The sequence below is a fragment of the Toxorhynchites rutilus genome, chromosome 2, assembly GCF_029784135.1.
Source record: "Toxorhynchites rutilus septentrionalis strain SRP chromosome 2, ASM2978413v1, whole genome shotgun sequence".
Taxonomy (NCBI): domain Eukaryota; kingdom Metazoa; phylum Arthropoda; class Insecta; order Diptera; family Culicidae; genus Toxorhynchites; species Toxorhynchites rutilus.
In genome coordinates this window covers 178,276,385-178,299,093 of record NC_073745.1, presented here as the reverse complement: position 1 = coordinate 178,299,093, position 22,709 = coordinate 178,276,385, and the positions used below count along the sequence as shown (strand labels likewise).

Sequence of the window (22,709 nt, the reverse complement as noted above, 5' to 3'; positions counted from 1 at the left end):
ATCACATAAGAATTCATAACTTGTGGCTAAAAATTATTGCTAACAAACAAAAATTCGAAGTTCAAACGTCGAACCTCAAACGTCAAAAAAAGTTTTACCATTTGGACTTATTTTTTAAATTTTCTACGTGACTTCTAAATCATATGAAAAAATAAAAAAAAATATATATGTATTTTAGATATTGCAAGTTAAGGTTTTTTCTAAAATAAAAAAAGAGTACTCATTTTTTTCTCAGTGTATATTTTATCCACGTTTTAACATCAATACTCTATATCTCTTTCTAAGACACTATTTCGGTACGACTCATAGTTTTTGAGATCTAAATTATTAAAGATTTCTCTTACTAAAATCGATACGCCCTTTTCAAAAGTTACACTTAAGGTCAAAAAATTCCCAAATGGTGTGGAAAACTCATATTTCCTCCAACCCAAACAGAATACAAACTTTCGTTCGAAACAGAAATACTCATGTTTTGTCATTTGTCGATCCATTTGGAATTGCTCTAAACAAAATAATCGTATTTCGAGATTCGCTTGAAACACCGACGTAAATTTTTTTGGTCTTTACAGATCTGCCAGAAGGCAAATTTATAGGTTACCAGGAGGCGCCGAACGTATCGTTAACACACGATGCTCTACGGTTGTTGGCGACGTTATCACAGAGTTATGTGCACTTTTGGGCATAGATATAGTGGCAGAACAACAAGAATTTTCACTTTATTGCATTGTACAAGGAGATGCTTTCACAATGCCCCTTGCGGCGGATGAATATATTTTGGACGTTACAACGGAGTTACTCAAATCAGGCCAACCATTTTATCTTATTTTTTGCCGCTCCGTGTGGCATTTTCCACTTAAACGCGATCCAGCTCCTACACCTCTCTATATTGAGGTACTGTTCAACCAGGTAGCGCCAGATTATTTGGAAGGACTTTTGCTTGAATTACCAAATGGCGGAGCACCAACACCTGATTATGTGCGCGATATGGCGAGGATTGCGGCAATACTTCACAGAGCGGCCGATCTAAACCATTTACCAGCAATGAAAGAGATTAAATTTCTACTCCCCAAACCAGCACTCTCTCTACGAGAACTCCGTCCAGCTCAATGGGTTGCACTAGTTCAGTCTGCGTGGCCCTCTATAGCCAACCTGAGTCCCATACAGGTGAAAGCACAATTCCTCAATGTCCTTTCTTCGTGGCCACTATTTGGCAGCAGTTTCTTCGCTGTGAAGCGTGTTTGGTCTGAAGAAGCGATAGCCGATGACGTTAGTCCGATGTGGAGAGAACTTATTCTTGCTTTGAACAGACAAGGAGTCCTGTTTTTAGACCCAAATACGCATGAGACAATGCAACATTGGGCATTCAATGAAGTTATTTCGACCAGAAAGGTTTGTATAATTTACGAAATCTAATTCACTAACGTTGAATCGTTGATTTTATTTTTGGCAGGTGCGGTCTGAAGATGGAGCTTTATTCTTGGATATGAAAGTCGGTAATTTGCTTCAACAACGAGTAATAAGAGTTCAAACGGAGCAAGCTCATGAAATTTCAAGGCTTGTACGTCAATATATCACAATGGCACAAGTGCAGTTGAAAGATCGTAGAGAATAATTTGATTTGAACAAATGAATTGTTATCCTTACGAGACATTAGATACCACTTCATTAACATTATTTGTGTTAGTAGATGTTGCCACATTCATTCCACTAAAGTCATATTTAGTTGAGTTAATTGATCCAGCAAATAAGAAATTGGATGATTTTATTAAATTGTGCATATGAGTAACCATTTTGTTCGTTATTTCTTCACAATCTCCCTATTCTGCTCGACGAACGATATGGGATGGCTTGGGTTACAGTATGAATGAATGGCGAATAGCAAAGGTGAATGGCGTGACTATAGGGTAGATAAGGGCAACATGTGTTGGCCACACTATTGGACTGTTATTTCCAGCGGAATTGAAAGGACAAGTTTAAACTAATCACGACAAACAAATAATCTTTATTCGAACGATGTTCACACTTTGAATAATTAAACACGAATGAAAAATGGTGTTGTCCACCGTTTTGCTTCCTCTTCACACAGGGCTGCCACCCGTTCAACCAACAATACCAACATGACAGCACGAAGAGCCAAGGTGTATCGAGAAATAGGTGGCACAGTAGTTGCAATCACAACACTCCTCCTCAACGTTTAGTGCCACCATTTGATGACAGGCCCAACATACTTGAGAACCTACGTTGCTTCGTTGTTCCCAAAGGCTTGGTAAGCACGTCCGCTACCATGTGCTCAGTTGGACAGTACTCCAACTTGAGGAGACCCTGCTCACACAGCTGCTTAACGAAACGCTCTCTTGTCTCAATGTGTTTAGACCGACGGTTGATCTTTTCGGAGTTCACGAAACTTATACAGCTCTGGTTGTCTTCCATGACCGTTATGGGATCATCAACGGGTGCCCCCATCTCCTTCATTAACCCTTGCAGCCAGATCAACTCTTGCATAGCCTCGCTGAGAGCTACATACTCTGACTCCATGGAAGACAAAGTAACACACGTCTGTTTACGACTGGCCCATGAAACAACCGCACCAGCATAGAAGAACGCATATCCGGTTGTTGATTTCCTCGTCATCGCGTCGCTTGCCCAATCAGCGTCAACAAAGCCCATCAGTCCACCTCCAGTTCCATTGTAAACTAATTTCCAATGCTTTGTTGCTTTCAAATAGCGAACCACTCGCTTTGCCGCAACCCAACAAGCCTCTGTCGGAGCACTCACTTTACGGCCAAGTATCGCTGTACTAACAGCTATGTCCGGTCTCGCACACACCGCGGCATACAGAAGACCACCAACGAGACTTCTGTATTTGGTTTCGTCATTGAAAACAGCGCTTCTATCTTCCACTTTCAAAAAACCTTCGTCCATTGGCGTCTTAGCAACTTTTGCGTCCTTCAAACCAAACTTGTCTATCAGTTTATCAATATAGCCTTCGAGGCTCACACTGTAGTCACCGTTCTGTCGTTCAATTTCTAGACCAAGAAAATAACTCAAATGTCCCAGATCAGTGACCTCAAAATGCTTCTTCAACGATTGGTACACTGCGTTGATTTTGTTCTCATCTTCACAAGCAACAGCTATATCGTCCACGTACACCAACAGGAAAACTCTCTTACCATCTTCCAACTTCTGGTACAGACACGGATCAGCACTACTCTGCTGGAAACCCATATTCACCAAAACACTTTGCAGTTTTTGATTCCAGCAACGCGCGGACTGTTTGAGCCCGTAGATGCTCTTTTTCAAGCGACAAACCAAGTGCTCCTTGCCTTTTACCTCGTATCCAGGTGGTTGCCGCATAAACAAATCTTGCTCGAGCTCTCCATATAAGTAGGCCGTTTTTATGTCGAAGTGCTTGAGTGTCATTTTATTCTTGGCAGCCACAGAAAGCAACACGCGAAGAGTTGTGTGGCTTGTAACGGGAGCGAAAACTTGGTCATAATCTTCACCAAATCTCTGCGAATAACCTTGAGCCACCAGACGCGCCTTATGTTTGATCACCAGACCAGCTGAGTTCCGCTTCAATTTGAAGACCCAGCGGCAACCAACTACTTTCCGTCCGGCAGGTAATTCCACCAACTCCCAGGTTCCATTTTCCGCGTGAGATCTCAACTCACTCGACATTGCTGCTCTCCATTTAGCATTTTCTTCACAGCTTAACGCTTCCTTCAGATTCCCGGGTTCAACTTCCCTTTGCATAGTACCCGTTGCGTATGCCTCCTCAATCAATCGGACAGGCACAATTCCCTTGCTCGGACGTGACGATCTACGAGCTGTTTCATTCATGGGAAAACCTCGAAACGACGGCTCATCATCGGTCGCACTATCGTAATTCGACTCATCAAGATCGGGTTCACTTCCATTAGAATTATTAGTACCGGCATCGCTTACATCTGCGTTTGCTTCATCTGGATATGGAGTAGGCTCAAGTGACACCACTACTACTCCTCCTGTCTTCGAAAGCTCCTTCTCGGAAATATCATCATCACGTTGTTCCAAAAACTTTGCGTCTCTGCTTATAGTTATTCCTTTCGTTTCCAGGTTCACGAAGCGATAGGCCTTCTGCCCCTCGGCGTAACCAACGAACACTAGTTTATCGGCCTTTTTATCAAGCTTCCGACGCTTCTCTTTTGGAACATGCACATAGGCTTCCGATCCAAACACACGAAGATATCCGTACGAAGGTTTCTTCCTATACCACAGCTCGTACGGTGTAGATTCCACTGAAGATGTAGGCAAGCGATTCTGCAGATAGTTCGCAGTCGAAATCGCCTCCCCCCAGAACAGCTTATCCATTTGCGAATCTGCCAACAAACACCGCATCATCTCAACAAGGTACCGATTTTTGCGCTCAGCTACCCCATTTTGCTGTGGGGAATACGGTGCAGTTCGTTGGTGCACGATTCCACGATCCGTCAAATATTGTAGGAGAGACTGACTGCCAAACTCTCCACCGCCATCCGATCGTATTACTTTCGGATAACGTCCAAACTGGGTATGCATCAGTGCACAATATTCTCGAATCTTATCTTCAGCCTCCGACTTCTTTTGAAGCAGGTAGATGACTGTATAGCGACTGTAATCATCCACCATAGTCATGAAGAATCGACTACCACGCACTGTGGACACCTCCATCGGACCTCCCAAATCGGTGTGCACCAAATCCCCAACGGCGGTAGCCCTCGACGATGACACTTTCGGAAACGATTCACGGCTCAACTTGCCTTCACAACAGGGACCGCAAACAGATTTCACGTCGCATCGATCCACTTTCAAACCGTGTCCCAAATCGTTCCGAACAATCTTTAACAATGCCTCCGTATCACGGTGCCCAAGACGACGATGCCACAGATGTATACACGAAGCTCTGTGATTAAAATCTGCTAACTTGGCTTGCTCTTGAAACTGCGTCAGATGATATAGGCCGCCCTTACGTTGGCCTACCAGAAGCACATTTTCGCCTTTCAGGACTCTGCACTCGTTCTTCTCAAACAAAACCTGAAACCCCAAATCGGTAATTCTACTTACAGAAAGCAGGTTTGTTGCTAGCGATGGTACGTGGTACACGTTGTCCAGCGAAACGTTCATCCGGCCACCCTTTCCGTTCACGGACACAAGTTTGCTGCTACCTACGCCAAGTGACTTAATGCACTGACCGTCAGCCAGCGAGATTCCTGTCTGTTTCGATTTGTCCAGGTTCTTCAGGAGAGACGCGTCGTTTGTCATGTGGGAAGTAGCACCTGAGTCGAAATACCACAACCCAGCGTCTTCAGCTTTCCCAACAAACAAACACAGATCCACTGTTTCTTCAGCCTCTACGGCCACGTTCGCCTTTTCACCAGGCCTTTCTTTCCTGTCCGCTATCAATTTTCTGCAGTCCCGCCGAAAATGGCCTTCTTTCCCACAGTAATGACAAACTTTTTCTTTCTTGCCATTTTTCTTGTCACTTTTAAATCGATTGTCACTAGCACCACTGGACACCAATGCTTTCTCCGATTTCACACTATCTTGTGCTCGACGTCGACCTTCATCCAAAAGTTTCCCTTTAACGAAGTCAACCGTAAGGTCCACATCAGGCCTACTCTCCAGTGCCACTATCAAACCGTCATACGATTTAGGCAAGCTGGATAGCATCAAGGCCACAAACGATGGATCCTTCATCTCTTCACCAAGTGCAATCAAACGAAGCCGCAATGACGTGAGCTGTTTCAGGTGTTCTCCAATGTCACCAGCCTCCGGCAACCGGGTAGCAAACATCTGGCGCATGATGTGGATTTTGCTCGAAAGAGATGACCGCTCATGGTAACCTTTGAGGGCATCCCACATCTCCTTCGACGTATGTGTCTGCATCACGTGAATTAACTGGCTATCGTCCAGTGCCAGACCAATCAGCGCCCTCGCCTTCTCGTCGTTCGCAAACCACGTAGCATCAGCGTTCTCGGGTTTTGGATTGGACACAACTTTGAGCACTTTCTCACGTGATAACAGAAGCTGCATCTTAAACTTCCAAATGGTGTAGTTCTGGTCACTCAGCTTCTCAATTGAAACGTGTGTTTCCGCCATCTTGTTTTCGACCCGCACGGACACGTTCACTCTTGACACGCAATCTCACGATAAACACTTTTTCGCGACGAAGAACTGCAAAACTTGAACCTTTCCACAATCAACTGGGCCCATAACCTATTGGACTGTTATTTCCAGCGGAATTGAAAGGACAAGTTTAAACTAATCACGACAAACAAATAATCTTTATTCGAACGATGTTCACACTTTGAATAATTAAACACGAATGAAAAATGGTGTTGTCCACCGTTTTGCTTCCTCTTCACACAGGGCTGCCACCCGTTCAACCAACAATACCAACATGACAGCACGAAGAGCCAAGGTGTATCGAGAAATAGGTGGCACAGTAGTTGCAATCACAACACACACCACATATCTCCGTCCCCAAGAGGCTTGCTGATTCCAGCATCATTTGCATACCCTGGATCCATCGGAGTTTTCACAGGTTTGGAGTTCAAAAGGCCATGCTTTCCGGCAAGATTCTCGATGTAACCTTTGAGACCCATTGAGACTTTTCCATTTTCAGCAGCTATCTCCACACCCAGAAAACTGCAAAGATAACCCAGCTCGGTAATTTCAAAATGTTTTAATTTATTTGCAACGTCTCGGATGTTAAAAAAATTGTAAGAGGTTGTATATAGGACACGACAGCATATTTTTGACGTAGAACTACGCAGATATATTATGCAATCCACTTGTTTACCAATATGTGGACGGAAGAATTGTCAAACGGGTTGTGTCCCATTCACCCGAAACACGTTTACCCGAAACACATTTACCCGAATATAACATATATGAGAATGACATCCACCCGAATGTAACAAACACCCGAATGCAACATATACCCGAATGGACATTCACCCGAATGTAACAAATACCCGAATGCAACATTTACCCGAATGAGGAGGAAAGATTCCGACAAATCCGATTATGAGTTTCGTCGAATCCACTGTTAATAAATAAGACTAAATCAAAACAAAATGAAAAAGTAACAAAAATACGAAGTGAAATGAAAATTGTAATGAGGAAATTTGAAAATGATTTTAAAGACTTCGTGGTGTAATTTTTAAAAATTAGTGTAGGCACTATTGACATGCCGTCTTCTTTCCTTTTCGCCAGTCTTTCACTTCTTCACAATAGTATGTAGCAAACATAACATTCGTCGTGAAATTAGATACAAATGCAAAAAATGTGATGTAGGTTCATGCGTTAACCTATGCTTTAGGATATATCATACAGAAAGTAATTATTAATTTTTTTCTTTAATTGATATAATTGACAAAATCTCTGAGTTGAGTTCAATGCTATGCTTAAAAAGCTATTTGAATTAGATAATAAATGAATATTTTTATTTTTTTTTATCCCATTTATTTATTTATTAGGCTCATTAGCATTTTAACTGTAACAGAGCCGGGTTTTAATCGTGTACATGTACATATGTTTATGTTTTCTATAAACTGTAAATTATACAGTAGTTAGTAGTAGCCATTTAGGCGTTAAGTTTTCTGTTCCATTACATTATGGTAAATTACACAGTAGTAGCCATTTCGGCGTAAGGGTATTCTTTCTGTTCTTCTATTGTTCAGCAGACCGGACAGCGGAGACAGTTGATATTGATCATTGTTGGGTTATTTATAGAACAGCAGCCCCCCGATGTTTCTTGCAGAGCAGAGCAGTTGTATGGATGAATCGATCTAATTTCGACCGTGGATCGATCTCCATCGCTGATGATGTTTGGGTGGACGTAGTTATTCTATAACAACACAAAGATGGTCAATTGAGGGTCCTGAGTTTGAACTCACGACCGATCGCTTAGTAAGCGAACGCGTAACCAAGTGGCTACGAAGACCCCCTTTATTTTATTTGCAATTATTATTTTTGAAACCTAAGAATGGTATTGAAACTCCGGGTACTACTTCATTCACAATTCGCTGGTCGGGCGCAACACAACGACCGACATGCGCATAACGTGCCGTACCAGTACCTGCTGGTGGATTTCTCCGAGACTGCGGCGGCCTCTCGCAAGCAAACCTGAGTTCCACCGATTGCCCTGTTTGTTTGAAACATAGGAGATTATTCTGTAGTTAGGTCCGTCGGACAGCATACGTTATCTGGTGCATTACGGTTGGCGGCCAACTCAGATTGTATCACCTTGTCGGCTTGAGGTTGCCTCGGTTCCTCATCCCGCTAGATGGGAACTTCGCCCACATTACAATGATCTCACAATAAATTATATTACGAAAAAAATAATTGACATTGAAAATTGCACTTCAGTGCCGTAATACGTATGTACCAACATTGTCAGCTTTCTTTTAAATGAACGGACTGCGTCAGCCATATGAATAGATGAACTTCACAATACGTTATAAAACTGCATTCTCTCACTTTATTATTTTGAAAAAGATATCCAACGCCGCTATTCCTCAAATTTAAAGTGACCAGATGGTCAGAGGTCTAACGCGAGACACAAAAAACAAAACGTTATGTAAATACGTTATGTGAACATAAACTATAGTTTAGCGAGTTTAAACTGATCAGTATTATTTCTTTCGGCACTCAGTTGTGATTTTTCGGTGGTTTAGATTTTGTTTACGCCCGAAAATCACTCGCTCAATCAGAGCATTTACGCCTGGCAAGCACGATTCAAATTCTACAATTATTTTCTTCAAATTACCGAATGGAATGCTCGAAAATTCCAATTCATTTTTCATCGATTTTAGTGTTAACTTATGCATTCAAAAAAATGGACTAATTTTGGATGGCGATGAAAGATAATTTATAGGAACAAATTTTCTTTAAAGGATGTTGATTCGCAGCAGCAGCACTGTCAAGCAATTTGATGATTTTTCCATACTGCAAGCTCCTCCCCACAGCGACGGAGTTTTACATCCTGAGGCACTTTGTGTCCGCCAGATATAGCCGATATGGTATTCACAATATCATCTCTTTGCCACTCCTTAAGTCGGGAGATCGAAGCAACCGGCCAAACGGTGGGGAAAAATATGGCCAAAATGGACATTTTTATGCGAATGCGTCAGACGAAACCGTATCTGAGCAGCAGGCAATCGCCCAGAAGGAATAGCTTGAGGTGCTGGTGAAAAACTTCTTTCCGACGAAAAAAGTGAGTCCCCTATTGATCCGCAGGGACCAACGTGAGTCAGACGAAAAGTTCATCTTTGGTTCTCTAACTCGGTCATGGCTTAACGTTTTAAATAAGCCGGAAGAACTAGTGTACACTCGACAGGAAGAGGCTGAGTTGTTTGATGAATTATCGTAAATAAAGCGCTGGGCGGTCTTACGGAAGTTGGCCGTAATAAAAAGGCAGAGGTTTATAATAACGTCTTGATTTATTGAAGGCTGACGTTTAACTAACTAAAAATAGTTCAAGGCTAAATATAACAAGGTTAACCAGATTGCCACTGTGTTGCTATATCAATCGGTTGTTATCTAACACCCCCGCTCAACCGAATAATCCTATTTTCGATCGTAGTGCTTCAAAAAGTCTTCTTGATAAGCCTTTGGTAAAGATATCTGCAGCTTGCTCGGTGGTTGGAACGTAGAGAACCTTGAAAAATCCGTCCTGTATTTTCTCTCGAAGAAAATTATATCGGATGTCTACATGTTTCATCCTTTTGTGGTCACGAGGTTCCTCAGCGATACGGATGCAGGATTGGTTATCCTCATATAGTGGTACTGGATGGTCCACCTGTACTCCAAGCTCCTTCAAAAGATTTCTCAGTCAAATTGCTTCGCAGAAGGCTTGGCTCAATGAAACGTATTCAGCCTCCGTTGAAGACAGCGCCACAGTGTTCTGCTTCCGGGTCATCCACGAAACGGTTCCACCATAAACTTGAAATATGTTGCCGGATATTGATCGGCGGTCTTCTGGGTTGTTGCCCCAATCAGCATCAGCATAACCAAGCAAAGGTGTAGCTCCTTTACGTCGCCGAAATACCAAACCGTAGTTGATGGTACCCTTCAAGTACCGGAGGACTCTCTTCAGATGGCTCCAGTGAATATCCGTTGGTGCAGATTGAAATCTGCTGAAGAAGTTTACAGCTGCACTGATGTCTGGTCTGGACGATAGTGCTAGATACGTCAGGCAGCCAATCAGCTCTCGATAGGGTTGCGCTGTAACTGCTTCATTGCTCCGTTCCAGTTTCAGGTTTGGGTCTAATGGAGTTGACACTGGGTTGCACTCCGTCATTCCAAAACGCCGTAGAAGATCCGAGACATATTTAAGTTGACTGATCTTTATCGTTCCTCGGCAGCGATCCCGTTCAACTTTCAGACCCAGAAAATGTTTAAGTTCACCTATGTCCGTCATGTCAAATCGCTTGCGTAACTTCGCCTTGATTTCTGTCACCAGGTCAAGATGGCTGGAGATCAGGATGATATCGTCCACGTAGAGTAACAGATATACGACAACAGTCTCGATTCGCTTCCAGTATAAACAGCTGTCCTGATTGGATCGCTTGAAGCCAAGCGCCAGTACGAAAGAGTTGAACTCCTCGTTCCAGCTTCGTGGAGCTTGCTTCAACCCATACAGCGACTTCTTGAGGCGGCAGACGAGATTTGGGTCACTCCGCTCGAATCCCTCAGGTTGTCGCATGTAGATTTCTTCCTTCAACACGCCGTTCAGGAAGGCCGTCTTCACGTCCATCTGGTGAACATGGAACTGCTCCTGATTTGCTACAGCTAGCATCACCCGTACCGTGGTGATCTTCGCCACCGGCGCGTACGTCTCGTCGTAGTCGAATCCGTGGCATTGCGAGTAGCCCTTTGCTACCAACCGGGCCTTGTACCGATCGATGTTGCCAGCTTCATCACGCTTCACCTTAAAGACCCACTTGCAGTCCACAAGGTTCTTTCCTGCTGGTTTTGGAACAAGCTCCCAGGTTTCATTCTTGTGTAGCGATTCCAACTCACTACCAATCGCATCTTTCCAGTGGGGCCAGTCACTCCGCTTCATCAGGCCATCAATTGTGGATGGAAGATTCTCCACAAATGCCTCCGCATTCAGTGCAAATGCCATCACCGTGTCATCTGTCGTCTCACTGGAACCTGTGAAATATTCAGCGGCAGAAGTTGCTCCAAATCCAGTAATGTAATCAAAGAACTTACCGGGGATTCTGCGCTCCCGTCCGCTTTGCCTCGTGGACACTTCTGCTGGGCAGTTGTCACGTTCTAGTTGCGAAGGGAGCGCTTCGGTAGGTTTCTCCTCTTCTTCAGACACAACGTTGTCCTCTTCATTAATGGGTTCCTGGGGTTCTCGTGGTTCTACAGCCGTTTCCAGGCAAGGTCCTGATGGACGTTTAGTCTCCAGATGGATTTCCTCTTCCTTATCCTTCAGTTCCAGCGTTACCGGCTCGACGATTTGCTGCACATTTCGTTGCTCGTCGAATACAATATCACGTGACGTGAACAACGTCTTCCTCTTGGCATTCCAAACTCGATATCCATTGGTTGTGTACCCAATCATCACGTTCTTTTCGGACTTCGGGTCTAGTTTACTACGTTTTACGTTCGGAATCCATGTATAGGCGATCGATCCGAAAACTCGTAGCTTGTCGATGTTTGGCTTCCTACCGTACCATATCTCAAACGGCGTCTTCTTCTCTTCCAGGGCAGATGTAGGGCTTCGATTCAATAGATATGCAGCGGTAACCACCGCCTCGCCCCACAAGCTCTTAGGGAGACCAGCATCCTCCAGCATCGACCGGGACTTGTCAAGAAGTGTCCGGTTCATTCTTTCTGCAACTCCGTTCTGCTGCGGACTGTATGGTACAGTTGCTTCCATGCATATTCCTTCAGTGCGGCAAAATTTTCGGAACGACTTGCTCGAATACTCCCCGCCGTTGTCACATCTGAGCTTGGCGATTTTCGTCCCGAAGAATGTAGTGACCCGCGCACAATAATGTTCGAACTTTTCCTCGACTTCATCCTTCGACTCCAGGAGGTATACCACCGTGAAGTGACTATAGTCGTCGATAAACGTGACGTAATAGCGTTTCCGGTTCCATGTTGTTGGCGTGAATGGCCCGCACACATCGGAATGAACCAATTCTAATGGCCGGGATGAACGTTTCTCTTTGTTATCGTCGAACGGTTGCCTCGTTTGCTTACCAGCCAGGCACACCTCACAGATGCACTTATCAGGCCAGTCATGGATTTTTGCTGTTGTGTCCACCATCCCCTGTTTCCAGAGGGTTCTCATGTTCGCCTCTCCTAGATGGCCGAATCATCGATGCCACAACTCGAAATTATCTTGCTTTGACGTCATAGCGCTCGCTTCCACTGACCTCCGGAAACTGATATCCAATGCATACAATTGGCCCTTTCTCTGTCCAACACATACTACTCGATTATTCTTCTCAATGGATACCTTTCCTCCGGCAATTTCAGCGTCATTCCGTTATCCTCCAGCCGACGGACCGAAAATAGATTGCACTGCAGATCAGGTACATACAGCACCTCCTTGACGACGGACGGGTATTTCTTTCCATTGATTGTCATATTCACTCGGACCGTTCCAGCCAACTTGGCCACGAGCACCTGACCGGATTTCGCCACCGCAATGTGAATCGTTCTCGTTAGAGGATGCAGCTCTTCGAAAAACACTTTCTCCTTTATCATGTGATCTGTTGCGCCCGAATCAAGAAACCACTCAATTCGTTGTTCTGTCATTGCAGCAGGTGCTGAAAGAGCGCTGTCACTGTCGCCTGTGACAGCAACGAAAGCCATCTCGTTTTCGGTCGTCAAATTTGCACCGGATTTTTGTCGTCGCTTGAATTTTCCAGCAGTCTTCTGATTCCTTCCCCGGTCATTACCAGGATTCTCTGGACAATCTACACGCTTGTGGCCGTACCGATGGCAGCCATAGCACTTCAAATTGTAATTTTTACCTGCAAAAGCTGACTCGCTGGAATTTTCCTCCCTGCTGCTCGATGGATTTTGGTGCGTTCGTTTTACCTGCTCGTCCAATAGCCGTTTTTTCACGTACTCCAGCGTCAACTGGTCAGGCTGGATCGTTTCCAGCGCCGTAATCAGCGCTTCATAAGATTTTGGAAGTGCCAGTAGCAGCTGACACACGACATCCTCCTCATCCATATTCACGTTAGCAGCTCTTAGCTCTCGGAGAACCTTCTCGAACTGTAGCAAAAAGTTCTGCACGGACTCATCGTCTCTCAGCTTCAGCTCTTGAAAACGCTTCCTCAGGAACAGCTTGCCGGCGATTCCCATACGTTCGAACGCGTTCTTCAGACCGTCCCAAACATCCTTTGCCGTGCGCTTGTCCTTGACGTACTCTAACTGGTCTTCCGCGATCCGGTGGATGAGTAAGTTCTTGCACTTCCGGTCTCTGACCATACGCTCCTCGAGTTTCTGCTTCTTTTCCTGTTTGACATCCGCGGAGTCATTTGCCAGTTCCGTCGCGTACTCCTCATCCTCGATGGCCTTCTCCAGACAGTCCAGCAATCCCTTGTCCTCTATCAGTACCTCGATCCGGAACTTCCAGTTCCCAAAGTTGTTTCCGTTGAACAGCCAAAGCTTTTCTTCGCTCATTTCGGGAGCACTTTTTCGTTTTCCTCAGTTGAAAAAAAAATCTTCTAGATGTCCACATGTGCTGGGCCCATAACCTAATAAAAAGGCAGAGGTTTATAATAACGTCTTGATTTATTGAAGGCTGACGTTTAACTAACTAAAAATAGTTCAAGGATAAATATAACAAGGTTAACCAGATTGCCACTGTGTTACTATATCAATCGGTTGTTATCTAACAGGCCGGAACCTGAAACATAGCCGATGAAAATATGTATATCGGCGTGGTAAAATAAAGGTAAAATTTCGTGGCTTTGGTGGTCGTCTGTCTCTCTATTTTGGACATTCGCCCAAAAGTTTCCTATCGGGCGCAGCTGAGGAATGTTGGGAAGGTTGGTGGTCTTCGCGACAATGTTTATCTCCAGCCGATCCATCCTCCAGTGATCTTTTGGCATAATGGGCTGATCTCAGGTTCGACATAAAGAACACATCACCTTCTCAACACCGGCAAGCACCCGTTCACCATATGACTCGAAAGAAGAGCGGCTTGGAAATTCCTTTCACGTCTGTCAGAGAAGGACCTTCTTCGAGAACTTGATGTAAATATATATTCGGCGTCATCGCTTACCTGGGAAACGTACAGTACCCGGTCCCCTGCCATTCGTTGAATTCTAGCATCAAGTACGTCTCGTCTTTCATTATGAGTACGAAAAGAAGTTTTTCACTTTTTTCGCCGGAAAGAAGTTTTTCACCAGCACCTCAAGCTATTCCTTCTGGGTGATTGTCTGCTGCTCAGATACGGCCGGTTGCTTCGATCTCCCGGCTTAAGGAGTGGTAAAGAGATGATATTGTAAATACCAGATCGGCTATATCTGGCGGACACAAAGTGCCTCAGGATGTCCAACTCCTTCGCTGTGGGGAGGAGCTTGCAGTATGGAAAAATCATCAAGTTGCTTGACAGTGCTGCTGCTGCGAATCAACATCCTTGAATCATTTTTGTTGTAGACTTAATAAACGTAAGATTTATTATTTTAAGAATTATTACGTCTAACAGCACTGAAGTGCCATTTTCAATGTCAATTATTTTTTTCGTAATAAAATTTATTCTTAGATCATTGTAATGTGGGCGAAGTTCCCATCTAGCGAGGATGAGGAACCGAGGCAGCCTCAAGCTGACAATATGAGTTGGCCGCCAACCGTAATGCAACAGGTAAACGTATGCCGTCCGACGCTCGCTAACGTTCGGTTGGACCTAACTACAGAATCATCTCCTATGTTTCAAACAAACTGGGCCATCGTTGGAACTCAGGTTTGCTTGCGAGAGGCCTCCGCAGTCTCGGAGAAATCCACCAGCAGGTACGGCGTGTTATGCGCATGTCGGTCGTTGTGTTGCGCCCGACCAGTGACTTGTGAATGAAGTAGTACCCAGAGTTTCAATACCATTCTTAGGATTCAAAAATAATAATTGCAAATAAAATAAAAATATTCTTTTTCAAATAGCCTTTTAAGCATAGCATTGAACTCAACTTAGAGATTTTGTCAATTATATCAATTAAAGAAAAAAAATTAATATAATAATTACTTTCTGTATGATATATCCTAAAGCATAGATTAACGCATGAACCTACATCACATTCTTTGCATTTGTATCTACTTTCACGACGAATGTTATGTTTGCTACATACTATTGTGAAGAAGTGAAAGACTGGCGAAAAGGAAAGAAGACGGCATGTCAATAGTGCCTACACTAATTTTTAAAAATTACACCGCGAAGTCTTTAAAATCATTTTCAAATTTCCTCATTACAATTTTCATTTCACTTCGTATTTTTGTTACTTTTTCATGTTGTTTTGATTTAATCTTATTTATCAACAGAGGATTATGGTTCGCTTACCAAGCGATCGATCGTGAGTTCAAACTCAGGGCCCTCAATTGACCATCTTTGTGTTGTTATAGAATAACTACGTCCACGCAACCATCATCAGCGATGGAAATCGATCCACGGTCGAAATGAGATCGATTCATCCATACAATGCTCTGCTCTGCAAGACACATCGGGCTGCTGTTCTATAAATAACTCAACAATGATCAATATCAACTGTCTTCGCTGTCCGGTCTGCTGAACAATGGAAGAACAGAAAGAATACCCTTATGCCTAAATGGCTACTACTGTGTGATTTACCATAATGTAATGGAACAGAATACTTAACGCCTAAATGGCTACTACTAACTACTGTGTAATTTACAATTTATAGAAACATAAACATATGTACATGTACACGATTAAAACCCGGCTCTGTTACAGCTAAAATGCTAATGAGCCTAATAAATAAATAAATGAGATAAAAAAAAAACAGAGGATTCGACGAAACTCATAATCGGATTTGTCGGAATCTTTCCTCCTCATTCGGGTAAATGTTGCATTCGGGTATTTGTTACACTCGGGTAAATATATAAAGCGATGCGAGGAAATATTCTGTCTTTTTCGGATCAATTTTAGGACGGACAACATCGGGAACAACGCAGGACAACGGACATCGCATCGCAAGTCGCATCGGACATCGGACATCGGCATCGCAAATAAGATGGACGCGGTTAACGGATACGACATGGCGCAGTGGTTTGAAAAGATTTTCTTTGTGATGAAAGACTAACTAAAATAAAATAAATGACTGCTGAGGAAATTGTTAGCATAATTAGAGTAATGAAATAAAAACAAATTGAAATATTTGATCATCTCCAGAAGTGATAATTAAGCAATAAAGCAGTTTGGGAAAATATTTATTTCGTGTTTCCTTCTACTTTTCGGACCGGTTATTTTATTAAAAGGAAAAGAAAAGTAGGAAAATCACGTGCGGAGAAGGTGATCAAGACTATATTGCTCGCTTGCGATCTAGAGAAGGAGAAAACTCTCAATGCATCGTTAATGGAAGAACTCGAAAAATTACGAGCGGAAAGAACCGCACTGGAGGCGAGTATAGAGGGGATAGAGATACCAACTGATTCCGGAACAAATACTGACGTTTTTGAAAAAGGGCTCGGTGGTTGCAGCACACAGAATGAGAAACAACCTAGACTCGAGATTTATGTCTTCAGTCAATCAGCTATCAATATCAACTATTAATATTCCCGAATCCAAACCGAGTGATGAAGACGAAGAAATCCACCGACAAATGTTTGAGATGTGGAAGGACCTGCTGGTTGATTCGATGAAGCTGGCTGGAATAAATGACGAGAGAACACAGTTCATGCTGTTTAAAGTAAAAGCTGGACCACGTCTGCTTGAAATATTTCGTAACACTTGTTCAGACAATGAAACTCCTAACGAACAGCATTTTCCGTTCTCGAACACTTTACATCGACTGAATACATATTTAGGTTCGGGATCAGATGTTATGCTCCAACGTAGGAAGCTAGCTCTGATGAGTCAAAAGCCAGGCGAATCCGATTTGGCATTTATTAATAGAGTAGGTGCAACTGCGCGTTTGTGTGATTTTTCTGGGGATAAAGAAATCGAAGAAATCGTCGGAATTGTAGCAGAACACGCTGCGGATAGAGAAGTACGCACTGCGGCACTCAAGTTGTTGAGCCGAAAAGGAACTTTCACAGACTTGATCAACAAAGTGAGAGAAATACAAGCTATTCGGTTAAATGAGGAATTTTTTATGAAGAAATATGGTAATTCCGGTCAAGCTGTACTAGCTCCAATCAGCGCAGATAGAAACCAGCGAGTCGATTCGAGATCAAGATTTTTCACGCGACAGGATACCCGGAGAAGTGGACCATACACGCGACCAAACGAAAGGATGAGGAGAAGAGTCTTTCAAAGCAACACAAGACGATGGGAAACTAGTGCACCCGTGCAGAGATGCTGGAAGTTTAACAGCGTATATCATCTTCCTTCCGAATGTTACGCAGTAGATAAGATTTGCAGAATCTGCGGACGTATTGGACATATTCAAAGAGCATGTAGCCGATCTTCTGTTTCTTCAGTTTCCAAGCCGGCTATAGAGAACAATGAGACATCTACAGTACCCGACAAAGCTCCAGCTATCGCGAAAAGCGAGTCCGAGCCCATTGAGGTAATGGAATCAAGTGCAGATTCAAATAATTAATTATTATAAGATATCAAATTAGAATTTCCTTATTTAATTTTGATTTGTTTGACCACTGAAGTGAATTCGTTTTGATTGTATTGTAAAAAGAAACTGATATATTTTCAAAATAAATGAAAGTTTAGAAATATTTTCTTCAATATTCCGGAAGCTGTGAAACCACTAGTTAAACAAAGAGTTGATCAACTGATATCGGCAGAAATAATTGAGTCAGTATCAGAGGACATGGATCGGTCTTTCTGTTCCTCAATGCTAGTTATTCCTAAAGCAAAGAATGATATTCGTCTAGTGATTGACCTCAGAGGACCCAATCAGTACATTCATCGAACACCATTTTCGATGCCAACTCTCGAAACTATACTCACAGAACTGAACGGAGCATCATGGTTTTCTACCATCGATTTATCAAATGCATTTTTCCACTTTGAACTTGATGAAAATTCTCGGCATCTAACGAACTTTTGTACCGAGTTTGGTATGTTCCGATGTGTTCGACTACCCTTCGGGTTATGTAATGCGCCAGATATATTCCAAGAGACTCTACAAAGGGTTGTACTGAAAGACTGTGTTGGCGTTAGAAATTACTTGGACGATATTTTAGTATATGGTAAAACAAAAGAAGATCACGAAGCAAATTTAGAAGTCGTACTAGCACGTTTGAAAGAACACAATGTGTTTAGTAGTCAAAGAGTGAAATATTTGGGATTCATTTTAACTCCAAGAGGTTGGGAAGTGGAAGATAAAAAAATCGACGCCATTGAAAAGTTTAGAACACCTTCATGTTGTGCAGAAGTTAAAAGTTTTTTAGGCTTGGTTACATTTGCGGATAAGTTCATAATAAATCGGGCTGATAAAACTATGCGACTGCGAGCTCTAGCCAGTGCAGACAAATTCTACTGAACGCATGAAGAGGAAAATGAATTTTTGCCACGAATTATTGCTTGTGCATCTAAAGCACTCACTTCTACCGAACAGAGATATCCACACACTCAGAAATAAGCACTTGCTGTTGTGTGGGGCGTTGAACGTTTTTCATACTCCTGGGCAGATCATTCATAATTCGAACGAACGCGGAAGCCAGTGAGGCAACAATCACCGGTTAGGTAAAAGAGCAGTTTCGCGAGCGGAAACATGGGCGCTCCGTCTGCAACCGTATACATTCCAAATGAAAAGAATATCCGGAAAATAAAAGTTGGCTGACGCTCTTTCTCGTTTAGTTCAAAAATCTCAGGAAGCGGTTCCATTCGAAGAAGATAATGAAAATCATTTTGTATATTCATTGGAAGCTGACCGTATGGAACTCACTTGGACAGAAATAGAAACAGACTCGGAACAAGACGATGAGTTAAGAATGGTTCGTGAAGCTATATGGTATAGTAAATGGCCAAAGGAGCTACGTAATTATGAAGCACAGCGCAAATATTTACACCTTCTTGGCAACTTGATATTTAAGGACGACAGAATAGTTCTTCCTACGGCGCTCCGTTTAAAAGCTATAATTTCAGCCCATAGTGGTCATGTAGGAGAAGTAGCAACTAAAAGAGTAATGCGTGATCATTCTTGGTGGCCAGGAATGTCAACAGAGATAGCATTGTTTATCAAAAATTGTGAGACATGTGCCCTCTTATCAAGGAAGAACCCACCGTTGCCTCTTTCAAGTCGAGAGCTTCCTAATCGACCATGGGAAATCATTCAAATTGATTTTCTTTCCACACCAGGTTTTGGTTCCGAAGAATTTCTTGTCGTGGTAGATATTTACTCACGATATCTGTCGGTTGTCGAGATGCGTCAAACGGATGCGAGAAGCACAAACTCGGCTCTTTGCGAGATTTTCCATCTGTGGGAATGCCCACTAAACATCCAAAGCGATAACGGTCCTCCATTCCAAAGTGTTTCGTTCACCAATTTCTGGCAGGAAAAAAGAGTCAAAGTGAACAAATCTATACCACTTAGCCCACAATCAAACGGGGCGGTTGAGCGACTGAATCAAGGAGTTATAAAAGTCATTTCTGCGTCTAGAATTGATGTTATTAACTGGCGTCAGGCACTTCAACATTATGTTCATAGGCATAATACGCTTATTCCTCATTCACGATTAGGAGTAACACCATTCGAACTATTAGTAGGATGGAAGTATCGTGGAACATTTCCTTGTCTTGTTTCCTCTGGGACAAATCTGTAGAAAAAGAGTTGGATCGTACAGAATTGCGACAACGGGATGCACAAACTAAACTAGCAAGCAAAAGATATGCTGACTCAGTGCACGGAGCTAAGGATTCGAACTTCTGAGTGGGTGACACGATATTGATTTCACTGTACAAGAAGAACAAAACCGATCCTACATTTTCAACGGAACGATTTTGAGTTGTCGCTAGAGAAGGAGCGAAAGTCATCATTGTGAAGAAATCTGGTACACAATACGTTCGGAATATGCAAGGTATTAGAAAGGCTCCCAATGAAGAAGCAGACTTCCATACATATACTTGCCCAATTCCTGAAACATTAAACCCTGAAACGGATTCCAGTGAGCTACGCAACAGATCTGATATCACAAAGCCAGCAAGATACAATGATAACTTTGTTGATACAATATTTTCATAATCAAGAAGTAATAAAAAAAATAAATAGTAATCTTAAACTATGTTTCATTTATTAAAAATTGATATAATCACCTTATCTCAAAAAAATAAATAAATAAATAAACATAGAGTAGAGAAGAAGGAGAATGTGGTGTATAGAGCTGGGTTATAATAATATGATAGTAAAAATGCTTGAATAATTTCGAGTGTGTAAAGACTAGCGATACATAGACTTGGCCAATATTCTTATTCGGTACTGAAATAATAATGAGTCAATCTGTCAAAGCGGAGCGAAAGCTTTCGAGAGGAAATTAAGTAAAGCTCTGGAAACGAAGAGAGAGGGAATTTACCATAAGAGCTTTAGATGAGAGGTGGGCATATATGCGAGGAAATATTCTGCCCCTAAGAGACGAATGAACTCTCAGAGTTTAAAGTCTCTCTAATTCATTACCATTACCATTACCATATTCTGCCAGAGACGAATGAACTCTCAGAGTATAAAGTCTCTCTAATTCAATACCTTCCTACCTTCCCATATTCTGTCTTTTTCGGATCAATTTTAGGACGGACGACTAGTGATCCCCGATTTTTGAAATTGATCGTTAATCGGCTAATCGAATAGTTTCCAGTATTTTGTTATTCGATACGATTAATCGGCCCAAATAATCGATTAATCGATTAATCGCCACACTGATAGAAATAATTAGTTAGATTAATATTTCTCATTAGCTAGAAAGCCATATGGAATCAAAAAAGTGTTCATTCCGCCTGAAAATCAATTATTATCTTTAACTCATCCCTAAAGTCGTAAACGAAGCTCAATTCACGTTGAAGGAAGGAAGGAAGGTATTGAATTAGAGAGACTTTAAACTCTGAGAGTTCATTCGTCTCTTAAACACGTTGAAGGCATTGAGCTTTGTTTACGAACTTAAGGAAGCGTCAAAGATAATGATTTGTTTTCAGGATAAAACTGCAGCGGCCGTACGTTTTTTTCTCTCTGAGTTTGGATCAATTAATCGACGTAAATTATTCGTTCGCTTCGATTATTGGTTGTGCAGTATTCGTTCGATTAATAATTGATTTCTGTAGGAAGTATTCGATTAATCGATAAATCGAACGATTATCGGGGATCACTACGGACGACATCGGGAACAACACAGGACAACAGACATCGCATCGCAAGTCGCATTGGATATCGGACATCGGCATCGCAAATAAGATGGACGCGGTTAACGAATACGACAGGTGGGAACAAAAATACCCACTGACTTGCATGTATATTTGCAGAGCGGATTTCCACAGGAACATAGATTTTTAAGTCTCTTTTGGGGAAACCGTAAATCGGGCCAATCGAAACTTGACAGTTGGGGCGTTTAAATAACGCTTGACATTTTACAGTTATTCAAAATTGTATCTGAATCAATTCTTAATGCATGAATGAATGAATATATTGAAAGATTGCTGAAAGTTTTTCTTGTTAGTGTGTGGATGGATGAGTATAAGTATGGAATTGTTATCAACATAAAATTTAACTATTTCGAACTTGTTGGTGGTCTTGAAACGAACCGAAAAACCGGAATTTGAGTGGCCTTGTAAAAGCAACTGAAGATGTTTGATACATGATTCATTTATGTTTTCGTGAGACAAGAGATTTTTCATGATCACGCAGAATAGAAACTGAGGGCGCCATTCACGAAACGAAATATAACCGTGCATAAAATTCATTTCGTTTTTATCGTGATGTGGTAATTTTCCATGACTGTTCCATGCGAAAGCAGAACAGAAACTGATGCTATAGGATTCACGGGAACACCAAGCCGAATGCGTAAATGAGTGCGAATATTCCTTCGCTTGGATGATTCACACGCAAAAATTTTTTCACGACCGTTCCATGCGAAAGCAGAACAGAAACTGATGCGAGTGGAAGTACCCACGCCTTGCGTGTGTCCGCAATGGTTTCTCAAACTCTAATGCAAGCGAGCTAAACAAATCACAACTTGCATGTATTTAGAGACGTCGGTTAATCGTTCGATTAATTCAAATAATCGAATATCTGCAATTATAATCGAGTAATTTGGTATCGAATAATGAAAAATCAAAATATGAATACATCAAATAGTTATCACAGTAATCGCGATTAATGAAAACAGGAACCATTTTCAAGGTTAATACATTTTTAGGTCAAGTTAGGCTATGGATTTTTTTAATCCGACAGCAACCATCTGACATCGGCAACCCGATAGAAAACGTGATACAAAAAAAATCATGAAATGGTAAATATATCAATATACTGAAATATCATTTCATTCAAAAACCATGATTCTACTCCATGTTTATTTTACAATTATATTTAATGTAA

At 42.2% G+C, this 22,709-nt stretch overlaps 1 protein-coding gene across 4 annotated transcripts in view; it reads left to right on the top strand.

Annotated features, from left to right (window-relative positions):
- The window catches only part of LOC129771060 (unconventional myosin-XV), a 124,680-nt gene extending 122,894 nt beyond the window's left edge, over positions 1-1,786 (top strand). For all 4 annotated transcript variants that reach the window (XM_055774346.1, XM_055774347.1, XM_055774348.1 and 1 more), the window contains 2 exons: positions 570-1,389; positions 1,451-1,786. In XM_055774346.1, the coding sequence (XP_055630321.1) occupies positions 570-1,389; positions 1,451-1,612 (982 nt within the window). In that variant the 3' untranslated portion in view covers positions 1,613-1,786. The remainder of the gene's footprint in view (positions 1-569; positions 1,390-1,450) is intronic.
- The last annotated feature ends 20,923 nt before the right edge of the window (positions 1,787-22,709 follow it).